The sequence below is a fragment of the Lutra lutra genome, chromosome 7 (genome assembly GCF_902655055.1).
Source record: "Lutra lutra chromosome 7, mLutLut1.2, whole genome shotgun sequence".
In the NCBI taxonomy this organism is placed as follows: domain Eukaryota; kingdom Metazoa; phylum Chordata; class Mammalia; order Carnivora; family Mustelidae; genus Lutra; species Lutra lutra.
The window spans coordinates 54,447,416-54,470,057 of NC_062284.1; the positions used below are offsets into that span (position 1 = coordinate 54,447,416).

The following is a 22,642-nucleotide window of genomic DNA, read 5'->3' on the forward strand; positions in this document are numbered from 1 at the left end:
CACAGTCCACAAATGGATTCTCTTCATGTCAGACAGCAAAATGAGTGAGGTTGGAGGGAGACCTCTTCAGCCCCAGCAAAGGGGACTAGAGTTTCTGCCAAGGTCCTTATCTCTTCCAGATTTCTTCCCAGATTTCTTGGCCTTGGTGCAGGTCTAAGAATGGAGAGAGGTCATGGGCTGTGACTCTACTCTTTAGGTACCCATGGGGAGATCAGTGACCTGAGAGTCCGCAGCCCAGCTCTGAGTTTCCTCTGTGCCACTTAATAACATAAACTTCAGGTAACCTCCCATGGCCTTCTGTTTCTCCATTTAAACTGAAGGAGTCCCCACTGGTGGCACTGGGTGATTTTCAGCTTTTATTGCCTTTTTCCTTAACGTTCATGGGTACTTCACATTGTCTCTGGAACTTCTCTGTAGGTTGTCGGGGTCGGAGGCTGGATAGCATAAGGCCAGCGGGTCTGACAGCCCTGGGTTCAGATTCTGACGCAGCCACAGTATCTGTGACATTTTCCTCATCCTTAGCTAACAAAAGGGATAGTAGCAGGACTGAGCTCATAGAATTCTTGACTGAGCTTTTGAATAAAATGAGACACATAATGCAGGCAAGGTCCAAGACACCTTTGGCCATTAAGGGCCATTTGTTATCAATCATACACATCGAGAACTTGATCTAATTTTCAAAGAATTACTGGGTACAGAGATAAAAAGCAATATGTCCAGCTCCGCGTAGACAACCAGGCACCATTAAACCAGTGACTTCCCTGGTGCCAAAACTTACAGAAGGAGGAAAGCCCAGGGAAAATCTATAATGGCTGATGTGCTAAAACTGCTAATTTGACTTTTTTTTTTTTACAACATTTTTCTTGACTATTTTGATCAACTTTAAAAACACTGTCAAATTCTCAGGTATTTGAAAAAAAAAAAAAAAAAAACCCAAACCGTCCAAAATATGAGGAGGGCCTTGTTTGACCTTTTCGATCAGTTCATTTGTTTAGCAAATATTTATTCAAGGCTCTGAGTTAGCTGCTAATTTTAAATAAACTTACTGAAATATCAAGTCATTTATAAACACGTTTTTAAGAGCAAGTGTTACCCTCATTTTCTGGAGGAGAAATGTATTCCTACTTAGTCTTCTGATTTCTCTTCTCTCAGACACAGCAATCTGTCCCTCAGAACAGTGATTAAAACTTGCTGCCTGACAGGGATGGAGAAGGTGAGCAGAACTTGCCCTCCACCTGTCCTGTAGACTCACAGAAACATTTGTAAAGCCCTTCCTGATTATGATATCATAAAGAGACCAACGAATCTTTGCCACCTCCTGTTCAAGGCCCGAGACCTCTGAGCTACAAATACCTCATTTGTTTTCTCATTCCAGGACTCCTCTTCTCCCTAACCACTTCCCCCTGAAACTGAGTGATTTAAGCTGGGGCTTATTGTTAAACTGGCATATACCTTTAATATATTCTTTTTCCTCCTTGGAGCTATTATAAAGTAAATTGTGAATCACAGTCAATGGCGTGTTGGAGTCAGTGACATGGAGTAAAACTAAAAAGGCAGCTAATCTAATAGGAATAATTAAACAATTGAACACAGCCCTGTCACAAGCACCTGACTCATCTGGAGGACCCGGACAAGTTCCTGGGGCTCCCCAGGCCAGCAGGAGGGGGCTTCACATAGGCCTCCCTTGCTTTCCGTGACATCAGGGCTGAAGACGTAGGCTCATTGACATGGGGGCTGAAGTCTTTAGGGAGTTTTAATAGCCATTTAGGAATCTGTTATGCCTAACCTCTCCCAGGGGATACTGCTTTTTCCTCAGGCTTTCTGCTGTCTCCTTTTCCCCCCCATTGTGGTCCTGTCCAGAATTTCCCCTTTTCCTCTAAGAGTCCCCATCCTTCCTGACGCACTCCAATGTACCCACATAACCAAGAACCAGCCTCCCTTTGCAGACCTCACCAGCTCACCTTCTCTAACCCGCCAGACCCTGGGATGCAGACGACCGGGGCTGCGGGACCAGTCACTTTCCCTGTGCCATAACTCAACAGAGAGGTAGGATCAATGACAGGTTTACAGGAGAGCAGGACTTTAAATAGCTGAGGTCAGTGTCTGGTGGCTTCCCGTTAATACCACTGACAGCATCCCGCCAGCCAGTCGATCGGCCACTCTGTTACCCACTCTAAACTATTTCTGATTCTCAACTTTATTTTCAAACAATCTGAAGAAATCCCAACTCCCAGCAAACTGACAGTGCAGCCCTCTTTATATGAAGCCTTGTTTATAGGCCACAGTTCTCCCGACAGATTTACAAGTGTCTGTGGAGTTTTAAAAGATGATTGCTTAACAGGCATTAAGTGAGACACATAGGACTGTGTAAATATTTTAGCTGGAATAGGGGATTTTTTTTAAACGTCTGAGCCAAATATTGCATTAAATCTGAAAACAGTGGCAAACTGATTAGGGGTTGTTGCCAGCTTCGTGTTTTGCCAGTGATTCCTGTAGCCAAGAATAGATACCGGAATCCAACCGCCGGTTTAGGCTGTGTATTTTAAAATAACTTTCCATCCTTTACTTTCTTCTCCTTATGCCTTCCCATCTTTTTTTCTTTTCTTTTCTTTTTTTTTTTTTTTAATTTCTTCATGGCTTATCTAGATGTAAATACTCTGCAGAACAGAAAATTATGGTTAATGTGACTAACCCATAGAGGCCGAGTAGGGAACGTGGGCCCGGGGGTCAGAGACATTGCCGAAGCTTACAGCTGTCCTGGTAGAGCCATGTGGAAACAGGTTGCTTTTGGCTAATGGGGCTCATGTATCTTAATCACTGGTCTCTTTGTAGCCCGAGATTGCCCTGCTGGGAGGAAATAGTCCTAAAATGAGCATTGTTCCCTCTTCCCCTTACTGATTTCCTTGAATCTGAAAGAGGCAGGCCTGTTGCCTTCAAGACTTATATGTATGAGAGAATCTGTCACTTAATTTTAGTAAAAAATACCATGTGATAAGCATTTGGCTCCAGAGGAGTTTTGTTTTGTTTTTTGTTTTCTTTCTTTTTTTTTTTATTTTTTTTTTTTTATTTAAGCATTTCTACAGGGAAACCAGTTTGGGCAACGAGCAGGATGTATTGCTTGACCACGAATATAATTTCTGTGAAAATGAGGCCCACTACCAATGGAGCTTTGCTCTGATTCCACCAGCGACATCTTAATTTTCACAAAAGACACTCCTTACTGCAATACTCCATTGGTTGTCCGAAAATGCAGGTTCTCTCTCCCCTCCACAAATGGCTTAGATTTTAGTCGTGTGTCCAGACCATTTGATATTGTTGCTTCACAGGTCTGAGCCTCTTAAAATAATGTGTATATAATTATTTAAATGTATATCTCAGAAGTCTGAGTGTTTAATGTAAAAAGGCCTGAAGACTCTCCCCCACCGCTCTTCAAATAATTCCACTGGTGCTGGCAATAGTGTAATTTACATCCAAATTAAATGGCGCACAGAGGGCTTGTCCAAAAGGCTGCTTTCGTGCACAGGTCCCAAACCTCACCTCATGTTGTGATTAATCCCAGAATATTTTATATCAGGGTTTGTATGTCACCAGTTATTGTTACCTTTGAGTAAACTCCCTCAAAGCATGGATGGTCATCTCAGTGTTTCCCATTGTAGAGTGTAATTGCTTCAAATGCAGGGACCACAGCCACTGTATTACAATGATGGGCACAATTGTGGCTTACCTCTGCAAAGTGGGACAGAAGGCACAATTTTATTTTCAAAAATTTCTCTCCTTCATCTTTCCCATTTTGGTATAATCTGTGTTGTACCAAAAGCAGTTTGGTGCCATTATGTGTCAAGAACCCTAACAACATTTTTCCTGTTTTAGCCATAATTCCACTTCTCAAATCTACCCTAAAGAAACAGTCTTAAACGGAGTAAGATTTTATGGGCACAGATGTGACTTAAAGCCTGAGTGACTATAAGAATAAGGCAGAAGGAACTTTACTGTTCCACTGCGAGGGCACTAATAGATAAACTAGGGTACATCCACTCAATGAAATTTGATATGGCTGTTAAACACAATGCTTGTGAATTCTGTGAAATAATATGAGAAAGTATGTGTTATATCTTTAATAGGAAGAATAATGGTACATAAATTTCTGTATCAAATAAAAGTGTATAAAAATAATATATAAAACCAGTCCTTATAAAATTATGGACAGGAGTGTGTGATACAGAGGCCAAGACACTTAAAAAAAGGTACCCAAGTATTAAATGGGTGACTGTTCTTGGTCATGGTGTCTGGAAGGATTCTTTTCCTACTTTTTTGGGGGGTGGGATAAATATTTTTCACATTTCTTTGTGTGTGTGTGTTAGCTTCCTAAAACATTTTAGAAGGGACTCGCTGCTTTCCTCCCCAAGATGGGTACCCTTGTCCTTCAGATCCTTGGGTTGTGTTTATGGCTGCCTGCCTAAGGCTTCCCAACAATACGGTCTAACTAAGATCAGAACCTTGCTGAATGGGCCTTTTTCTTCCATATAACACAACTTTCCCCATCTATTGCTTAAAATCCCTAGCTTTTTCAGTTGAGTCTGAGAAATAAATTTATACTAAGGTGTTAATGAATTCTTAATAGTGTTTCCTTTTTTTTTTTTTTTTTCTCAAAAGTCAGTTCTTTATTCAAACTGGCCATGCTTTGTTTTTTAAGATTTTGTTTGAGAAAGAGCATGAGTGGGGTGTGGGGAGGGGCAGAGGGACAAGGAGACCCCCACCCCCCTCCCCAGAAGCTGACTGGAGCCTAACTAAGGCAGGCGCTTAAGGCACTGAGCCAACCCAGGTGCCCCCGGCCACAATTTACATACTTGGTCATGAAGGGACATTTCTATCACTGCAGAAAGTTCCGTTGGTGATCTAACAGGAGGGGGAATTCAGTACTTCACAAATCAGAAACACAACAGCAGTACAGCTCAAACGCCTCACATTTATTACCAAACCAACCGACTGGTGCAGAGCTATAGTAACAGAAAAATCTTTCGCTGATAAGTGGTATCTATTGGCCAGGCAGAAAGGTGTTTACAGGGTGATGGAATAGAACACATGATCTTCAAGTAGCTTAATTAAATACGTGGTGCCCATTAGGTGTGACATCGCGTGATGTGGGATGCCTTAGAGACCCAGCTTGGTTCTCCTCCAGTGCCTCCTCTTGGAGTTGTACCTGATTTTATTACCAGTTTTCATCCGAATCCACTGGGGAATGGGACGATTCTGCTTTTGTTTCTTGGCCAGGAATCGCTTGATTCTGAAAGTCTTGTGAGAAGACATGGTCAATTAACAGCGAGCGGCACACAACAGGATGGCGGCGAAAAGGAGAGAGAAAAGCTAGTGTTTCCTTTTTTTAACTAATATATATTCATGTCTGAAAAGATCCTCTGGAGGTAGCATCTTCAGTTCAAGGCAAAATTTCTGGTGGTGATGATTTTCATGCAAACCATTGGAAGGGATATTTTTAAATAAAAGGATGGATCGCTTAACACCCTATAAATCAAGTCATGCCCTTTCCATCTATATTTAGGCCTAGTTATGGGTAGTGATTAATGAATATTTTTCATACTCATGTCTCACAGACCAAGGCTGTGTCTATAACCACATAATCATCACAGGACAAATTCTGACTCAGCTGTGATGTTTGACAGGAGGGACTTTTGAATAGTGCTTTAGACAATTTCGTGCAAAGACTGTGGTCAGTGGCCCAGCTTCACAAAGGCTTTCCAAAAGTCCTAAAGCACGTTGGCATGTCCTCACTTGGCCCTGTCACTTCTGCTTAAATTTTTTCATGGAGAATACTCATGATCATGGGACATTAAGGTGAATTTGATCTTGGGCAGCCTCCCTCTGTGAAGTGAATCAGCATCATGGGATTCCCCTGGGCTCAAGCTTCCTGGTGGGTTTTTTTTTTACACAACATTCCTCTGGGGAAAGGGGCACCCACTCTTGATCAGAGTAGCTCTAGACAATATCCTCTTGGATGGAAAGATTTTCTTCATTGCTATTCTTTCTCTAGCTTCACTTCTTAAACAAGTGACTATGGAATCTGTCTCTATTTACCTCACCCCTCCCCAACTTGGCTTCCTCTTTCTATCCTTCTAATGCTAAAACTGCTTTTGAGAAGACCAGAGACCTCCCTGTTTCTAGAATCAGTGGTCACTTCTCTGTCTTCTCCTTGACTTTTCAACAGCACTGCACAGAGCTGACAGCCCTTTTTTCCTTGCAATGCTGGGATCCTCTCAGATCATGTGACTCCACACCCCTACCTTTCTGTCCAGCTGCTCACATCTCCTCCACTGCCTGTGTGCCCCAGGGTTTGTCCTGCAAACCCTTCTCTGGCTACATTCTTCTATCCCAACCATGCAGCCTAAACTGCAGGCTTTTATATATAATGTGAGTACCTAATTGACATCGCAGACTTAACATGTCCTAAATAACACTCTTGATTTCCCTCAGATTTACTCACGGCTCTCACCCTTACTCTGGTCAAGTCTCTAGCCAAATATCCTCATAGTGAGACTTTTCCTGACCGCTGTATTTAAAATGACAAGCCTCCTACTTCTCTGGCACTTTGTGACTTCCTTTCCCCCAATCCAGGTGGTTCCAGTTCCTTGAATCCAGTTCCTTTGAATCAAAATCTAGCCACAGGACACTGAAGATCTGAGAAGGAGAACAGCCCTGTGTCCCTGAGGTCCAATCAATACTATCTATTACCACTTAACTTATCTCAGGAGACCTGTGCATTCCTATCGTGCTTTACTTTTACTCATCATATTTCCTCTTTCTGAAACTACTTCCCTCTTCCTTCATTCTCCTTGGCTGACTGGCTAACTCCTCCTGACCTTTGCAGCTGAACTCATAACTTAACTATTTTGGAGAACTGTCCCTGGCCACCACCTCCCAACCCCGATCTGAGTTGGAAACCCCTACCCAGAATCCTGTGACACTGGACTATACTACAATTTGTAGGTTTTCTTGTCTGTCTCTGTTTCTAGATTCTTATGAAAATTTTTGGAGGAGAGATGACCAAAAGTTCTGGTTTAATAGTTTTGCCCCTCAACATTTCACATAGTGCCCAGTACAGATACTCAATATTTGTAAGCCATGAATATTTGTGTAATTCGTGTGTATGCGTAGTAGGGCTGGAAACCACCCTGTCTCCTGTGATCTAAAAACAATTTACTCCAAAATCCCATCTCTGTGGAAAAACAAATCTATCTGTAAGATTTGACAGAGAGAGGGCTGGAGGGTACATGGGGGAACTTCTACCTCCTTGTAAGGGGTCTTTGCTCTGTGTGTCGTCTAAACTCAGTGTAAAATTCAGCCCCTTCTTCAGCATTCACAGCCCATGCTCACAGCAAGCACTGTGAGTTCAGGAGTCTTTACTGAAACTATGTCACCATAGTGAAACTATGAGACCAGATGTCACCAATTCCTTTATTCCTCTCTTGCTATACTTCTCTGTTTCCATCTCACCTTCTGAAAGAGACCCAAACTTTCTTTCTATCTTAAAGATAGCATCCCATTTCTCTGAAGCCAGATTCTTAGATAACACCCACCCAAGCCCTCATCTGGGGATGGTGAGGTGCGTGGCCCCAAGAATGGAGCAAAGATATTTGTTTCCAGTAATAACTATTTCCTGTCTAAGAATTCTGAAGTTAGCTTTTGAGATTGAAAAAAAAAAAAAACCTGGCATCTCATATCTAAATGAATGAATGTGAATGAAAATGGCATGATATCTAGTCTACTTATGTTTTCTCCAGCCCCTACATCTATCTACCTCGGTTAGACATATACACATAAAGATCGAGATTTTTCATGTATCTGTGTTTATATACATGTCTGTGTATGTGTGTGTGATACTAGAGCCAAATGCTATCAAGGCACTAAGATCTGTACTGCATGTATATTGTGTAAGACCTCCCTCTACTCATTTGGTAATGTATTCATTATTTAGCAAATTGTCACTGAGTATCTTCTATAGGCTAGACATTATAGTAGATGCTGGGGATACAACAGTATACAAAGTACCCTCCTTCTGCCTAACAAGAGAGATGGCCAATCATGAAAGTTACAAAGGAGAAGTATACAGTGCTGTAAGACTGTAACAGAGAAGACCTCCTTAGTATGGAGTAGAGGGTTGAAAAGAAATAGTGATAAGGTGACCTTTGAGCCGAGATCAAAGCAATGACTAACCACTACCTAGCCTGGTTACTAGCTGGAGAGGAGAATGTCACTGACAAAGGAAAACACTGATGGTGGGAGGGAACTGATCATATTTGGAAGAACTGGGAGAGGACCATGTGGCTGGACTACAGAGTGTGGCCAGAAGAGTAGAGGGAGTCAGGCCATCCAGGGCCTCGGAAGGGCCAACCTGTAGGAGTAATGGAAGGTTTAAGCAGGGGATGGGTATGATCAGATGTATGCTTTATAAAGATCACTAACTTCACTGTGAGGAGCAAATCAAAGGAGGCAAGGGTAGATGTGGGAAGACCAGGTAATTAGATACTAAGGCAGCCTAGTGGGGAGTGACAGATTCAAAAGCTCTTTTGGAGGTGAAACCATGGTCTAGACCTGTCACCTTGGGAGTCACAGTCCTAGTGATAGTTACTGCAGTGTTTAGCTGCATGAGATTTTCTCGAAGTAGAGAACATAGCATAACAAGAAAAGAAATGGTAAAGAACTTTCACATGTAATGGTTGAGTACAGAAGGATGAGGCTGCAAAAGAGAGAGGGTGGTCAGAGGTGGCAAGAAGCCAAGGGTGGGGGCACATAGCTAGGGGACAAAGTATTTCGGGAAGACCAAGGGTTCAACGGAGTGGAATCCTGCTGGGCAGTGAGCCAAGGTGAGATTTGAAAGGGAGGAAAAAAGGCAGAATGGGTAAGATGGGTTCCTTGGTGACATGAGAGCATTTTCTCAGTTTCATCATAGGGGTAAGGTGAATTTTAATGGGTCTGGAAGTACACAGTGAGAAATAGAAAAAGTAAGCCTAAGCAATTCTTAAAAGATGGTTTGACTGTGAAAGGGATTAGGGTATTTATAACATAATGATTTATTTACTAAACACATAATATCAGGAATGTCAACGTAATTCAAAGAGTCTGTGGGGTGGTTGGTATGGTTCCCTTGTTACTGGAAATGAAAAGGGATAAGCCATGTACAATGTGCTATCTAGCTGGGCTTAGCAGTGTTTGAATATTTCAAACAGGTAAAGAATATTGCAGATAGCATTTTACTGCTTAATACACAAAGGGCTTTTCGTGTACTTTTCATTTAGTCCTCATGAAATTTTACATATCAAGAAACTAAGAGTCAGGTATTTAATAACTTTCCCAGTCAATAAAGGGTATGGAAAATGAAGAAAAAAATGTATCTTTATTTTTTTTTAAGATTTTGTTTATTTATTTGACAGAGATCACAGGTAGACAGACAGAGGCAAGCAGAGAGATGGGGGAAGCAGACTCCTCGCTGAGCAGAGAGCCTGATGCGGGGCTTGATCCCAGGACCCCGGGATCATGACCTGAGCTGAAGGCAGAGGCTTTAACCCACTGAGCCACCCAGGCGCCCCCCACCTTTTTTTTTAAAGATTTTGAACAAATGTATCTTTAGATTAAGAGTACTTCAAGGAAGATGATGTTCTGAACTATTGTTTGTTGATAATGTATGTAGATATCATAGATATACTCATAAACGTTAAGCATTATTCCATTAAGAAAATACCAAAGCTCTTGTTTGGAATCTTTTTAAAAATTAATAAATTCTTTAAGTGTCTTGCTAGTATTTATCTGAAGTCTAATTATTTATTAATGGGTCTTTTACTTTGATAACATTTATTGCTACCTTTTGAAGATGAATGTGTTTGATTTCTCAAGTACAGGGGTATTTCAAACTCATTTCCCACTTCAGATCCATGGTTAATAAAGATAACTGTTGAAGACACAGTCACATCTGTGAGTTGAAAAAACACTTTACCCTGCAAAAAAAAGGCACAAGAAGGACATTCTCCACTTAATTGCTCATTATAGTTCCAGTTAAAGACTCAAGAGTTTCTAATTAGCTTTTTTAAAAAATGGCTTTATTGAGATATAATCACATTCTACATAATTCAGCCATTTAAAATGTACAATTGAATAATTTTTGGTGTGTTCACAGAGTCATGCTACCATCACCACAGACAATTTTAGAACATTTTCATTACCCCAAAAAGAAACATCATCACCCCCTCAATCTCTCCATCCTTCCTTCCCTGAGCCCTAGGCAACCATGATCTACTTTCAGTCTCTCTTGATTTGCTTATTCTGGTCATTTCATATACATGGAATTATACAATATGCAGTTTTTGTGATGGGTTTCCTTCACTCAGCATAATGTTCTAATTGGCTTTGGAGGCATAAACCCTGTGTAGGGACACAAAGCAGCACTGGTGTGTGTCGGCTACATTATTCTGAGGTAACATTCTGACCCAGGTACCAGGTACGTAAGGCCTGTGGTTTCACTCCTAATACCCAGTTGGCCACTCTGGATATGGTTTTTTTCCTGTAGATGAATACAGTCACTATGAGGAATGATTTAGACATAATAATTATATCAGTTGAATTCCTAAACGAAGGGCAAAGAATGAAAACACCTTTGATTACATACATATAGGTTGCCCACACCAGGGTCATTTATGTACAGTGGTCTGATTCAAGCCCAGAAATCTGGCTTTCAGGGGGGGGTTGCTCCTTAACAGAATGTGTCTAGATGTCCCCTATGGAATATAATCAAGTCTCTTCTAGAGTAGATTTTCTGTATCCCCCATGCCAGGAATTTCTTCTGATACCACTCACTACGCTAAGCCTTAAATGTCCCCCCACCCCCAATATTTAGCGTCAGAGCTGAGGAACTTGAAATAGGCATTTTTAAAATTTCAATCTTTTTTTTTAATGGATTTTTTTTAAGATTTTACCCATTTATTTGACAGACAGAGATCACAACTAGGCAGAGAAGCAGGCAGAGAAAGAGGAGGAAGCAGGCTCCCTGCTGAGCAGAAAGCCCGATGTGGGGCTCAATCCCAAACCCCTGGGATCATGACCCGAGCCGCAGGCAGAGACTTGAACCCACTGAGCCACTCAAGCGCCCCTAAAATTTCAATCTTTTATCATTTGTGTTTGACTTAAATCAACATGAAGTATTCCTTTGTGTAGCCTTAAAAAAAAAAAGTTATGGAAAATAACCATAAAATAGTACACTCTCTTTTCTGCCTACCTTTACTAACCAAAGTTTTTAAAAATTCTTAATATTTTACTCACTTTATGTATAATTTTCCCCTTCCATAGAAATCCCTGAATTATAGCTGGCCAAAAGCTGTTTTTATTTTACTATTTTAATGCATTGGATTTAATATAATTCCCTAGCCATTCAGTTCAAGGCCAATACCATGAAAAAGAACTGTGTAGGTTTATTGTGCTAATATTGTACTTTTGATCCCTGAATTTTGTCTTTAGTTTCTTTTTTTTTTAAGGTTTTGTTTTTTTTTTTTTTTTTTTTTTTTTTTTTTTACATAAATCACAAGTAGGCAGAGAGGCAGGCAGAGTGAGAAGAGGAAGCAGGCTCCCCACTGAGCAGAGACAACCCCCCTCCACCACGCAGGGCTCGATCCCAGGACCCCGAGACCTCGGATTTGCCACGTGCTTAAGTGGGAGCAGGCGAGTTGCCTGCCCACTGGAACTTTCGACTGTGCAGAGATCATCTGGTGGGTCAGTCAGAGGGCAGCCCTCTGCTCTGATCCCAGAGAGAAGTTTCATTCTAACAGGCCACGTGCAAATGCAGTGTAGGTATATATGTGATATCAGCAGATTGGGCAGAGAACCATACGAATGCAGATGTGGAAGTGGGAATGTTGGCTGATGTTATTTAGAAAAGTGGCAGAATTTTGGCTTAGTTGGTCAAATTTATGTGGGAAATAGAACTGAAAGGTAGAAATGGTACCCTGATGTAAAGGGCCCGGAGTTTGAATTTAATTAGCAAAGAGCACCCACTCATAATTTTATCTTGTCTTGTATCTTCTCTACTTTGCTTTTAGGGAACGAATTTGCCTTGTAATTCACAGAGACCAAACAAAACTTAACAAGCCTTAGAGTTCACCCTTGATCTTATCTCCCCAGCAAAAAGATCATACTTGCCACTCTTCCCCATCTCCATAAATGGCATTTCCAGCCATTCCCACTGTGATGGGGAACTGTGGGTTAGGGTGGTTTCCATATCACCAAATCAGAACTGTCTGATTTGAAGGGGGCGTGGTTGTCAAAAAAAGCACTGTATTCCAAGTTACATATTATATCTGAGAAATTTATCAATGTGTTTATAAATTCTCTCTGAAGTAAATCACATGGAAAACAATTTCACATGTGTTAGGGGAGTGTTAATGGGAAGGGCGGGAGAATGGAAAGTAGGATGAGGGCTTCCCTGGACTGGGCTTGGCCCTCCTCCTGGCATGTGGGTGGCTCCAGGTAATTCGGATGCCTAGGAATTGCTGCAAAATCTATTTCAAGCTCTGTTTCTGGAGTGTGGATCTGAAGAGGATCAGGGCCTTTAATTCCCTGTGAATTCGGTAGTTTTTTCCTCCCTTAATTTTGGAGAGACCAAAAGCATAATATTTTTCCTGTCCAAAGTCAGAGCTTTCTCTGCATCTCTGAAAGGAAAGTTGAAGGTGGTGCGTTTCTTTGTTCCCGAAGAGAGGTGTGGAGTGAACTCACTATGTTTGTGTGTGTGTGTGTGTGTTTGTATGTGTTGTGTCCATTTTTGTTTTTTTCCCTGGAATTAAGATAAATCATGACCGATAAGGATTTTGCACAATTAATCCTGCAGAGCATAGCACAAAGCAGCAGCTCAGCAAATACATGTTCTTAAGCAAATCTAATTCCAAACTTCCCTTCACAGCCAGTGAGAAACAGATGATCGTGGTATGCAAGGAGTCACCAAAGGAGTACCTCCAGCCCTTCAAGGAAAAGCTAGAAGAGTTCTTCCAGAAAGGTAGGGGATGGCGTCAGCAGCACATACACGAAACTCGGATCTTTCCCTGAGGCCCACAACCGCTTTCATCCCTGCTGACCACCAGCAGTTCCACTGATTCCACCAGTGCACCTTCCCACCATGGTTCTGTACTCAATGTAGATAGAATTGTCCCGCTATTTCCATATCATCTTTCAAATCCTTCTTAATATGTCAAATCCTTTAACATTACTCTGGTTCTTATAAATCTTTTAAGGGAAGACTTTTACTCTGTCTCTTCATGGAGCCCCGGGGGATTCTCAGTACATGTTACCTGACACACAAATAGGTTCAGAGCTGATACAGTCATGCCTTTCAGGTTTGCGGTCAACCTGAGCAGGTGGATGGTGATCCCAACCCTGGTTTACATTATAGCATCTTGGAAATTTGCGTCATATTTTTTTTATTCCTTTTCTGAATGGAAAATTGGGGCCAGGAGAATGTCACACATCCAGTCATTTGGCAGTCGTTAGCCTTTTGGGGTTGGTAGACGCAAGAGACCACTTACTTACGGCATTGACGCGCTTTTTAGAAATCTTATGAAGTTGGGTTCTTCCTCCATGATTTTGGCAAGAATAGGGAACTTTGGTTGATTTCTCTTAGTGACCATGGAAGTTTAATGCCCATTGGTTATTCCTTATTCTGATTTCTCAATCCACTTTACGCTGTGAAACAAAATAAAGTGTGCGGCACAAACTTGTAGTTATAAAATAAGTAAGTTCTGGGAATGTATTGTCCAGCATGGTGACTGTCGTTAATAATACTGTATTGTATATTTGAAAGTTGCTAAGACAGTAGATCTTAAAAGTCCTCATCACAAGAAAACAATGTTGCAACTCTGTGTGGTGATGAATGTTAACTACACTTACTGTGATGATCATTTTGCAATATATACATAAATGATTGTGTTGTACACCTGAAACTAATATGTTATACATCAATTATATCAATAAAAAAAGCATGGGGTAGTTAGAGGAAGCTTATGTCTTTGCTAGAAAGTCAGAGGAAAGACATATAGTAACCTTTGGGGAGGTACCAACATGCTCTTTCTATTTATTAATAAGGCCGCATGATACCACATCATCCACAAAAGACCATTTAAAGAGAATGAATCCATAAAGTATGGCCAAACCACCTTGGGAATTGGCAGGAAGATTCCCAGTCCATGAATCAGAGGAACTCTGTTCCAGCTGTTGTTTGGCACAGAGATCATTGTTCCCTCCTCCTTGATGAGTGCTTGTTTGTGTTGAGGCGGAAGTCAGGAGTTCTCTCTTGGCCATTGCTGAACCTGTTGGATGTTGGATGTTGAACTGTTGGATGATGGAAGCAGTGTCATCCAACGAACTGCCATCCTAAGAGCAGTGATCTATCCCTTGTATGTTATGTGACTAAGATTAGGTATGTTTTATATGTGATTTGTTGAAGTAGATGCATTATTTTAGGGTTATGCCATGTGAATGTAACTAAAATGACCTGAAGAAAAAGCATGAAGGATTTCCTTTTGCTGACCCCTGAATTAATCATTTCTGCTTTTGGTCTATGTAGAATTAACTTGAAATGAAGCTCATGTGTACTTAGATTCTGTTTTTATTCTTGTTATTATTCTACATCTGGAAAATTCTATGCTGCATGTATGTAGGTGTTACCGGCCTATATACTATAATGGCCTTATCCTCCTTTCTTTTGGAACCAGCTAGCATCTTAAAACTTCTATTGCGAATCTTAATTTTTGTTGTTGTTGGAGAAAGAGAAAGTACAAACAGATTTAGACCCTTGAAAATCTTCAGTGCCTTAGAAAAGGAATTTGCAAATCACTGTTTGGGGTTATGTGTTTGCTTCTTCTCTGTTAGGTTTCTCAAGAAACTTCTGGTATGTTCTGACAGAGGAAATTGAGTGGAGGCAAACTGGACCATATGTCAGAAAGGCAAGGCTGTGGCCACAGTAAGATGTTCTAGGAAAACCAGTGATTCTCAATCCTGTCTGTAGACTAGAATCATCTGGGGGAGAGTTTTTAAAATATTTTGATACCCAGGCTGAACTCCAGACCTTCCATCAGCATCTCTGGGGGGTGGGACCAGGCTTTAGCATTATTGATTTACTCCCCAGGTGATTTCAGTGTGCAGCCCAGGTTGAGAACCTTTGCTGTCCAGCTTAGGTCACCATCAATGTGTCTTCAAAGATGTTTATTCAGGGGCGCCTGGCTGGCTCAGTCAGTAGAGCATGACTCTTACCCTCAGGGTTGTGAGTTCAAGCCCCACATTGGGCATGGAGCCTACTTAAACTAAAAAAAAGTGTTTATTCAAGAGTCTGCTGTACCTCAGGCACTCCTTGTTCCTCTCTCACGAATAGTCTTACTGAGAAAAGATCTCCAACTGAATAAAGGAGTCCATTCTCCCTGAACCAATGCAGTGAAAGGAAGTCAGGAAGGACTTTAGAAATAACCTGAAATCACGAAGAGCTAAAGCAAAGCTCAGAAAGAATTTAAATGAAAGCTACCATTTGCACAGAACTTTAAAATACAAAAATAAAATGTAATACCATTGGAATCTTAAATATTCCTAATATCGTGTGGTGAAGAGAACCACTGTTGGAATAGCCCATCACTGTCATCTTGTTGGTCAAAACTCAGTTGGCCAAAATCAGTCTAGAATTGTGCTGTCCAATACAAACGGCAGGCGCTAGCCACATGAAGATGTTGAGCTGATTTTTTATGTTGATTACACAGTAAAATGATATTTTGAATATACTGGGTTTTAAAATAAGATATTATTATTAATCTCAATTTACCTGACTCTTATAGTTTTTAAGCATGGCTACTAGAAAATGTAAGATGATGTATGTGGCTTATAATATATTTCTTTTGGTCAATACTTGTCTAGACACATGGTTTCTTGGCCTTTCTCATCTCATTCCTTCACTCCTCTCTTCTCGTTCTTGCTCAGCTTGAAGCCTCAGTTATTGGAATGCAGTTTCCGGAGCTAGCCCTCCCCACTTTTGCTCTGGTCCTGGCCATTGTTGGGCTCACGGATGGGGGTGGGTGCTTAGCTGAAGGAGATGACAGCGCGCTACTTCATCCAGCTGCTCCCCTGTGGCACAACAGGTGGGGCTCTGCCTTGTTGCAGCACATGCAAATGGCTGCTGTAGCGTTCTAAGCAGTAGCACCTTTTCTATGTGGATGTTTCACTGAAGGACGAACTTTCTTCCCACCATAAATATGCAGTATAATACAACAATTATACAGTTTTAAGTATAGGATCTCTAAATATGCCGTTAATTTCAAGTCTATGTCTAAATATGCCGTTCGTTTTAAGAAACATCATTATGACAAGGGCTACTAAGAAAGAAAAATTGCTGGCAATTAAACCACAACGTGTCATAAATGATAAGATGTACCACCAAAAGCAGGTGCTAAGATCTGGACATTCCATCAAGTTTGAAGTTGATGTAATATGGTGCCATAATGAGGCGTATAGAATGAGGGAGGAGGAATGCCTAACACTTCCAGGTAAGTCAGGGAAGACTTGGAACAAAGATGTTTTTGCTCAGATTTGACCCCCCACAAAAAAAATAAATAAATAGATAAAAGCCAAGATACTGATAATGATGGCAGTGACTGCAGATCAGTGGGTGATCACTCACATTTGCAGAACGCTGCTGTAGCGCAGATACGGTGGGGAGAAGATTTTCTTTCTTGTTCAGTCCTCGTGACAGTCTCTGGAATCAGCACTATGATCCCCCTGTTGTACAGATGAGGAAATTGAAGACTAGGAATCCTCAGCCAGCAGGTTATGAAGGGCACTGCAGGCAGAGGAAAACACTGCAAATCTCGGGATGAAAGACATGAAGTATCTGGGGGAATGGCAAGAGACATGGCGTGGCTAGATCACAGGGCATAGGGGAAGAACACAAGACCAAAAAGCAGAGGAGAGTCACAATAGGACTTGCTAAACAGTCTGAACTTTGCCTTGTAGGCAACAGGGAGCCTTTGAAAAGTACCATGTATGGGAGTGACACAGTCACACTGACTTTGTTTTGTTTTGGTGCATGGAATCCTTTGCCTTTGTGTTGTTAAGAAATGCGTTATAACCAAGAGCAATATGAAGGGGAGTTGGGATAGTAAAAGGCAGGGAGGGCATCTATCAATTTATTCTACAGTAGTCTAGGCAAATGATGGTAAGAGCAAAAGCAGTCCCAGAAAAATAACAAGGAAGGGACACATTTATAAAGCTTTTAGGAGTTACAGGACAAGATAACCCCAATTGAAGTACAGAAACAGGAGAAAAGGATCACTCCCCCTTTTTCTTGCTTGGATAACTGGCTTGATACTGACAAGGAGAACCAGATTTGGGATGGAAAGCAATGCAGTAAACTTTGAACACATTGATTTGACATATGAATAAGATACCCTGGTAGAGACATTAAGTTCATGGGAGAGTCCTGAATGAGACTACAGTCTCATAGAGGGTAGAAGTTCGAGTCATAGGAATGAATGAGAAAGCCCACAGAAAGGGTGTCAAATGAGAACTTCCAGTAGTCCTAGAGTTTCTAAGCACAGGACATAATATAATAACCCTAATTGAGAAAAGATACTTCCATTCTTTTGTAATATTTGAGTATTTGGCAGGAAAGCCAGTTTTCTATTAGAAGTCTTATCATTCAGAAAGTCTTAAGCAATTGAGCTCTTTATTCCCGAGAAGTCACACACATGCATGGTGACTCAGGGGATTCATAGTTCAGCTAATTTTTGTATGAGCTGCAATTCAGTTCTTCTAACAATCATGATGGTTTCATTTTTCTCTTGTAAATCATATCCTGTTGCCACACTCAAGTGGAGAGGGTGTGTTTGTCTTTGTGTCATCCTGCCCTTCTCAGAATGCCCTTAAATGTGACTTGACCAAACTCTGGTTCTTGTTCTTAACTCATTTCATTTCCTGGACAGAATAGAAAGTAATTTTAATGCCTTCATCTTCCAGAGGTACAATCCATGGTATCTGGGCCTTTCCCCTTGCGTGGTTTTTCTTTCCCACAGTAGGCTCTTGTTGATTCCAATTTACAGCTCAGTTCAGAGTAACCTTGTACAGGCGTTATTTGAGCTCATGTTTTCCCACCCTCAGATCAAACATACTCATAATGATATGGGCTTCAAAAATGTGATGCTCACATTAAAAGTCCCCATAAACATGGCAGGGATCCTGTAATTGAAAGAAGGCGCAGAGCAACTGATTAGATCCCAGGTAGAGATCTTGTAGGTGGTCTTTGCATGCTGTTAAATTGGTCATTTGTATTTATAGCTTTGGCAGGGAGGGCTGGAACCTAAACCGGCACTAAGACCAGCAAGCACTCTCCCACACTTGGCCCCATCTCCTTCTGCATCAGTTTTAGCTGGCATCCACGAGTGGAACCAAATCCCAGTGAAGCTGAATGAGCCATACTAGTCCTAGTTCCTCAAACTATCCTCCAGGGTTCTTTGACCAGATAAGATTGACATGTTCTTTACGTCAAGAAACTTTTCTAAAAAATAAATAGATAAATTTACAGAACTAAAAAACAGGCAAAACAACAACTCTAAGTTCCCCACACCGAATGCAAAAAGGATTACCTAAGTAGCTGACTACTCGTGACCACTGAGATTGGTCCCGCATTCACTCTCTCATCCTGACATAATGGAAGCAGGCTCAGCCTGGCCCATATTCGGTGTTAATAATTATTTGTGGAGTTAGTGAACAAACACCCTGAATCTTACAAGATGCCTGGAGGCTATTTTTCCCCCCCTCTGTGAGTTTCCTGTTCAAATTCTTTCAAAACTGGTAAATCATGCCAGAATCTGGGGAGATGCACTTTTGGTCTATAATGCACATCTGTGATCAGACCTCCTAGATATCAAAATATCTTTCTATGTCCCAAATGTGCATATAATCCCTTCTTAATAAATACTTGGGTTAGTTTGACAAGATCCATCATTGAACCTTAAACTGTAGACTAATCTCTTCAGCCCCAGCATATTCAGGCATTAAGCTTAGAGGGAAAAGGAAGGACCAATGATCTGGACAGTATAACCTGTGAGAAACAGTAATTCTTTCATCCTTTACAGAGTTCCTAGCCAGGGGAACGTGCACTGTCTGTGGGACAAACCGTCTTCTTGCACACCTCACTTTCAAAAAAAAGACGAGCAGGACTGTCTCCAAATAACAACAAATGGTCAAGAATTAAGATAGTCTATTGTGATTTCAGGGTCACTGAAGTAAAACAGCAGTAATCTTTGGAAAGTGGAGCTACTATTTTATCAAAGATTTATTAAGTAGAGTCTTTTCTGAAAGGGTTAGTTTGAATCAGTTTACTTTGTTGTTGTTTTTTTTTCTTCCCTAAAATTTCTACAAAGAGCACAATTCCGCCCCCCAATCCCAAAGTTAGTATCTCTCTCCCTCTCTCCACTTCCTTTCTCTCTTTCCTCCCTACTCACCCCCCCCTTATGTCTTTAATTTACGCAGTTTTTCATTTTTGGCCAAACGCCTAATAAATTGTCTCTCTAAAAATTCTAGTTCTCTTTTTCTTTTCATTTCTCTCCAATGATAATTTGGCAAGAAGAAGAAAAATGTCTAAATTTTGTGTGGGTATAAAACTGATATAAATACTTGGAAGAGATTATATCCACCTGCCCCCCCCCACCCCCAAAGAAAGAAAACTACTTTAGATCTCACTCTAGTTTTAAATTTTTAAATACAACAGCATACTTCATGATCAAGAGAGTTTATTCCCGAATGTAAAGATGACAGGACATTGGGAAGTCTATTAACATAACTCATCACTGTTAATAGCTCAGCAATAAAACACCTATGATCATCTCTTTAGATGCTATTATATCCATTATATCTATCTATTATATCTATATGATATCTATTATATCAGATTCACAACTCATATCATAGACAAAAGATCGGTGTACCTAATATATAAGAGCTCTAAGATGTTGTTAAGAAACAAGACCAATATTCAATACAAAGGCAATAATATGAACAGTGACAGAAACTGCTCTTCAAATGCACGAGAAGATGCCATTCTCAAAATAAAAGAAGTACAAAAGAAATTCCATTGAAATTCCATTTTCCATTAATAAGATTGGCAAAATTACTTAAGTTTGATAATGAACTCCATTGGTGCTGTGGTGCCATAAACCCCTGTCCTCCATCATTTGTGGAAGTATAAACTGTTAAAGTCCGTGGGCAGATCTATTTAGCAGTATCTACTAGTTACATATGCACATGCCTTTTGACTTGTCAGAAGCAAACCCTCAGATGGTTACACATGCAAAGTGATTCCTATACCATGCTACTTATTGAGACATTGTTGGTAGTAGCACAAAATTGGTGACAACCTCAATGATTATCAGTAAGGAAATTGTCAAGTTACAGTACTTCCATATGATGGAATACTAAGCGTCTCCTTTAAAAAATGAGGAAAGTCTTTATGCATTGACATGGAAGAATCTCTAAGGTGTGTTTTAAGTGGAAAACAAGGATCAGAAAAGTAGGCATATTGCCATTTTAAGTAAAGAAGAAGAAGAAAAATGGATACTACTTGACAAAAATCTCAGCAGACAAATAAGAAACTAATCTGGGGCTGATATTTAGCTGGTTCTTACCATATCAACCACGCAGGTTTTCTGTCCTAACGTTTAGTTGGTACCAAGGCTGTTGTTAAACAGTTTGAATATTACCCCTGAAAATGACCAGATGGGTTCATTATGGAGTGGGTAGAAAATGGATGGATGGAGTTCAGAAAAGATACACAGACTTTTCATAAATCTTTTAATCGATATGTACCTCTTCAAAAAATTAACTAATTTTTTGGGGTGCCTGGGTGGCTCAGTGGGTTAAGCCGCTGCCTTCGGCTCAGGTCATGATCTCAGGGTCCTGGGATCGAGCCCCGCATCGGGCTCTCTGCTCAGCAGGGAGCCTGCTTCCTCCTCTCTCTCTACCTGCCTCTCTGCCTGCTTGTGATCTCTCTCTGTCAAATAAATAAATAAAATCTTTAAAAAAAAAATTAACTAATTTTTTAAAACAAACAATGTTCTGTGGTACTTTGCACTTACGTTTTTTTTTTTTTCTTTCAAGACTGCTTCTCCTTTCAGGTTTTCCCACTGTGGTACCAATTGAGGTCCCTTAACCTGCTGAACCTAGCCCTTCATGTTCAGTTTCCAAGGAATTAGAAATTAAATGCTGTGATTCACAGACTCTTTCTCTCCACTGAAGACTGGACTAGACCACCTAGAAGGAAATTTGAGGAAGGTCTTTTTGTATTTTCCTTCTCCTCGGCTTTCTTTCCTAAGAGTCTCCTCCTCAACACCCTTCCACCGCAACTCTGGACAGTGGAGTCCTCCCTGTGTGTGTCTGCGTGCGCACACACACACACATACACACACACGTACACACACACTAAAGTCTCTCTCAAGTGCTTTGTTCTGGATGTAAATTGCCATCACTCATTTCACTCACACTCTTATGATAGCTCCAACTACAGTGTCCAAGAAGAGGCCTCTTTGCTCAGATATGTAAGGCGTTTTACTTTTCCCTCATCTCCTGTTTCCATCGTCCTGTTCTCCATTACATTTGGGTCCTCTTACCTCACCATTAGATAGATATCTTAGGTCTTTTGATGAACTCTTTCCTGAACATACAGTGAGAGTGTAGGGATCTCCATTTCAGATTACCCTCACAGAGGCCACCATCTAAACCTAACCACAGGGTAGTGCCAGTTCTCACTCATTTCTATCTTAAGGTGATTTTCAGGATCGAAACTCTCCTAAGGATGCATGTTATTTTAAGCCTTACTGGTAATTTTTGAAAGCAAGGCTTTGTCTGTTGTTTTTAAGCAGTGTCTCATGACTATGTATTAGTGGGAGAAAGGTGGTTGGTGGTTTGGTTTGCAGCGAAGGGTAGGATGAGTACTACTAACTCTTACTGGGTCTTCTCTAGAGCGGCAACCGTATAGACAGACATGAGCCTGCATGCATGCGTGCGTGCGTGCCGGCTGCAATAGCTCCAAACTTAGGAGACCAAACTGCTGTGTCGTATGACCTTTAGGCATTAATAAATACAATCTGTTATTTTTAGAGCGTAATTATTATCCCACCCCTGCCTGCTGTGAGAAACACCAGTTGGTTGAAAGTTTCCCTCAACTGTTCATTTCAGAGGGAGCTGGGAGGATGCTTCTTGACTTCAACATTTGAAGCTCAAGGCTTCAAGTTAATCCCCACGGCAGTTCTTTGAAGCTAACTTTGTTATTACTGACTTTCCAGATAAGGAAACCGTGAGGATTTCGGTAACTTACTCAAGTTCAGTGTGATCTCAGTCCCGCGATTGGCACTATGCCATACTAATAACTTGGAAAATCACTTATTTTCCTCTGGGTCCCAGGACTGTTGCGGGTAACCAGATATAACTATTTTCTCTCACCATCTAAAGGGGGAAAATAGGAAAAGAGCAGACTTGCCTGCCATAGCATACCCCTGAGGGACTCCTACTAGAAAGTCCTCATTCTACCTTCCACAGCAGCAACACCAACAAGTGTCATCTGTGCTTT

The 22,642-nt window shown here is 41.0% G+C and overlaps 2 protein-coding genes across 5 annotated transcripts in view; one reads left to right on the top strand and one right to left on the bottom strand.

Moving 5' to 3' along the window:
- The window catches only part of LOC125104767 (formin-1-like), a 426,092-nt gene that overhangs the window by 321,824 nt on the left and 81,626 nt on the right, over nucleotides 1-22,642 (top strand). For all 4 annotated transcript variants that reach the window (XM_047737598.1, XM_047737599.1, XM_047737600.1 and 1 more), the window contains one exon: nucleotides 12,953-13,045. In XM_047737598.1, the coding sequence (XP_047593554.1) occupies nucleotides 12,953-13,045 (93 nt within the window). The remainder of the gene's footprint in view (nucleotides 1-12,952; nucleotides 13,046-22,642) is intronic.
- Nucleotides 4,947-5,360, bottom strand: LOC125104769 (60S ribosomal protein L39). The gene has a single exon (XM_047737602.1). It carries the CDS (start codon nucleotides 5,305-5,307, stop codon nucleotides 5,152-5,154), a length of 156 nt encoding a protein of 51 aa, XP_047593558.1. The 5' UTR covers nucleotides 5,308-5,360; the 3' UTR covers nucleotides 4,947-5,151.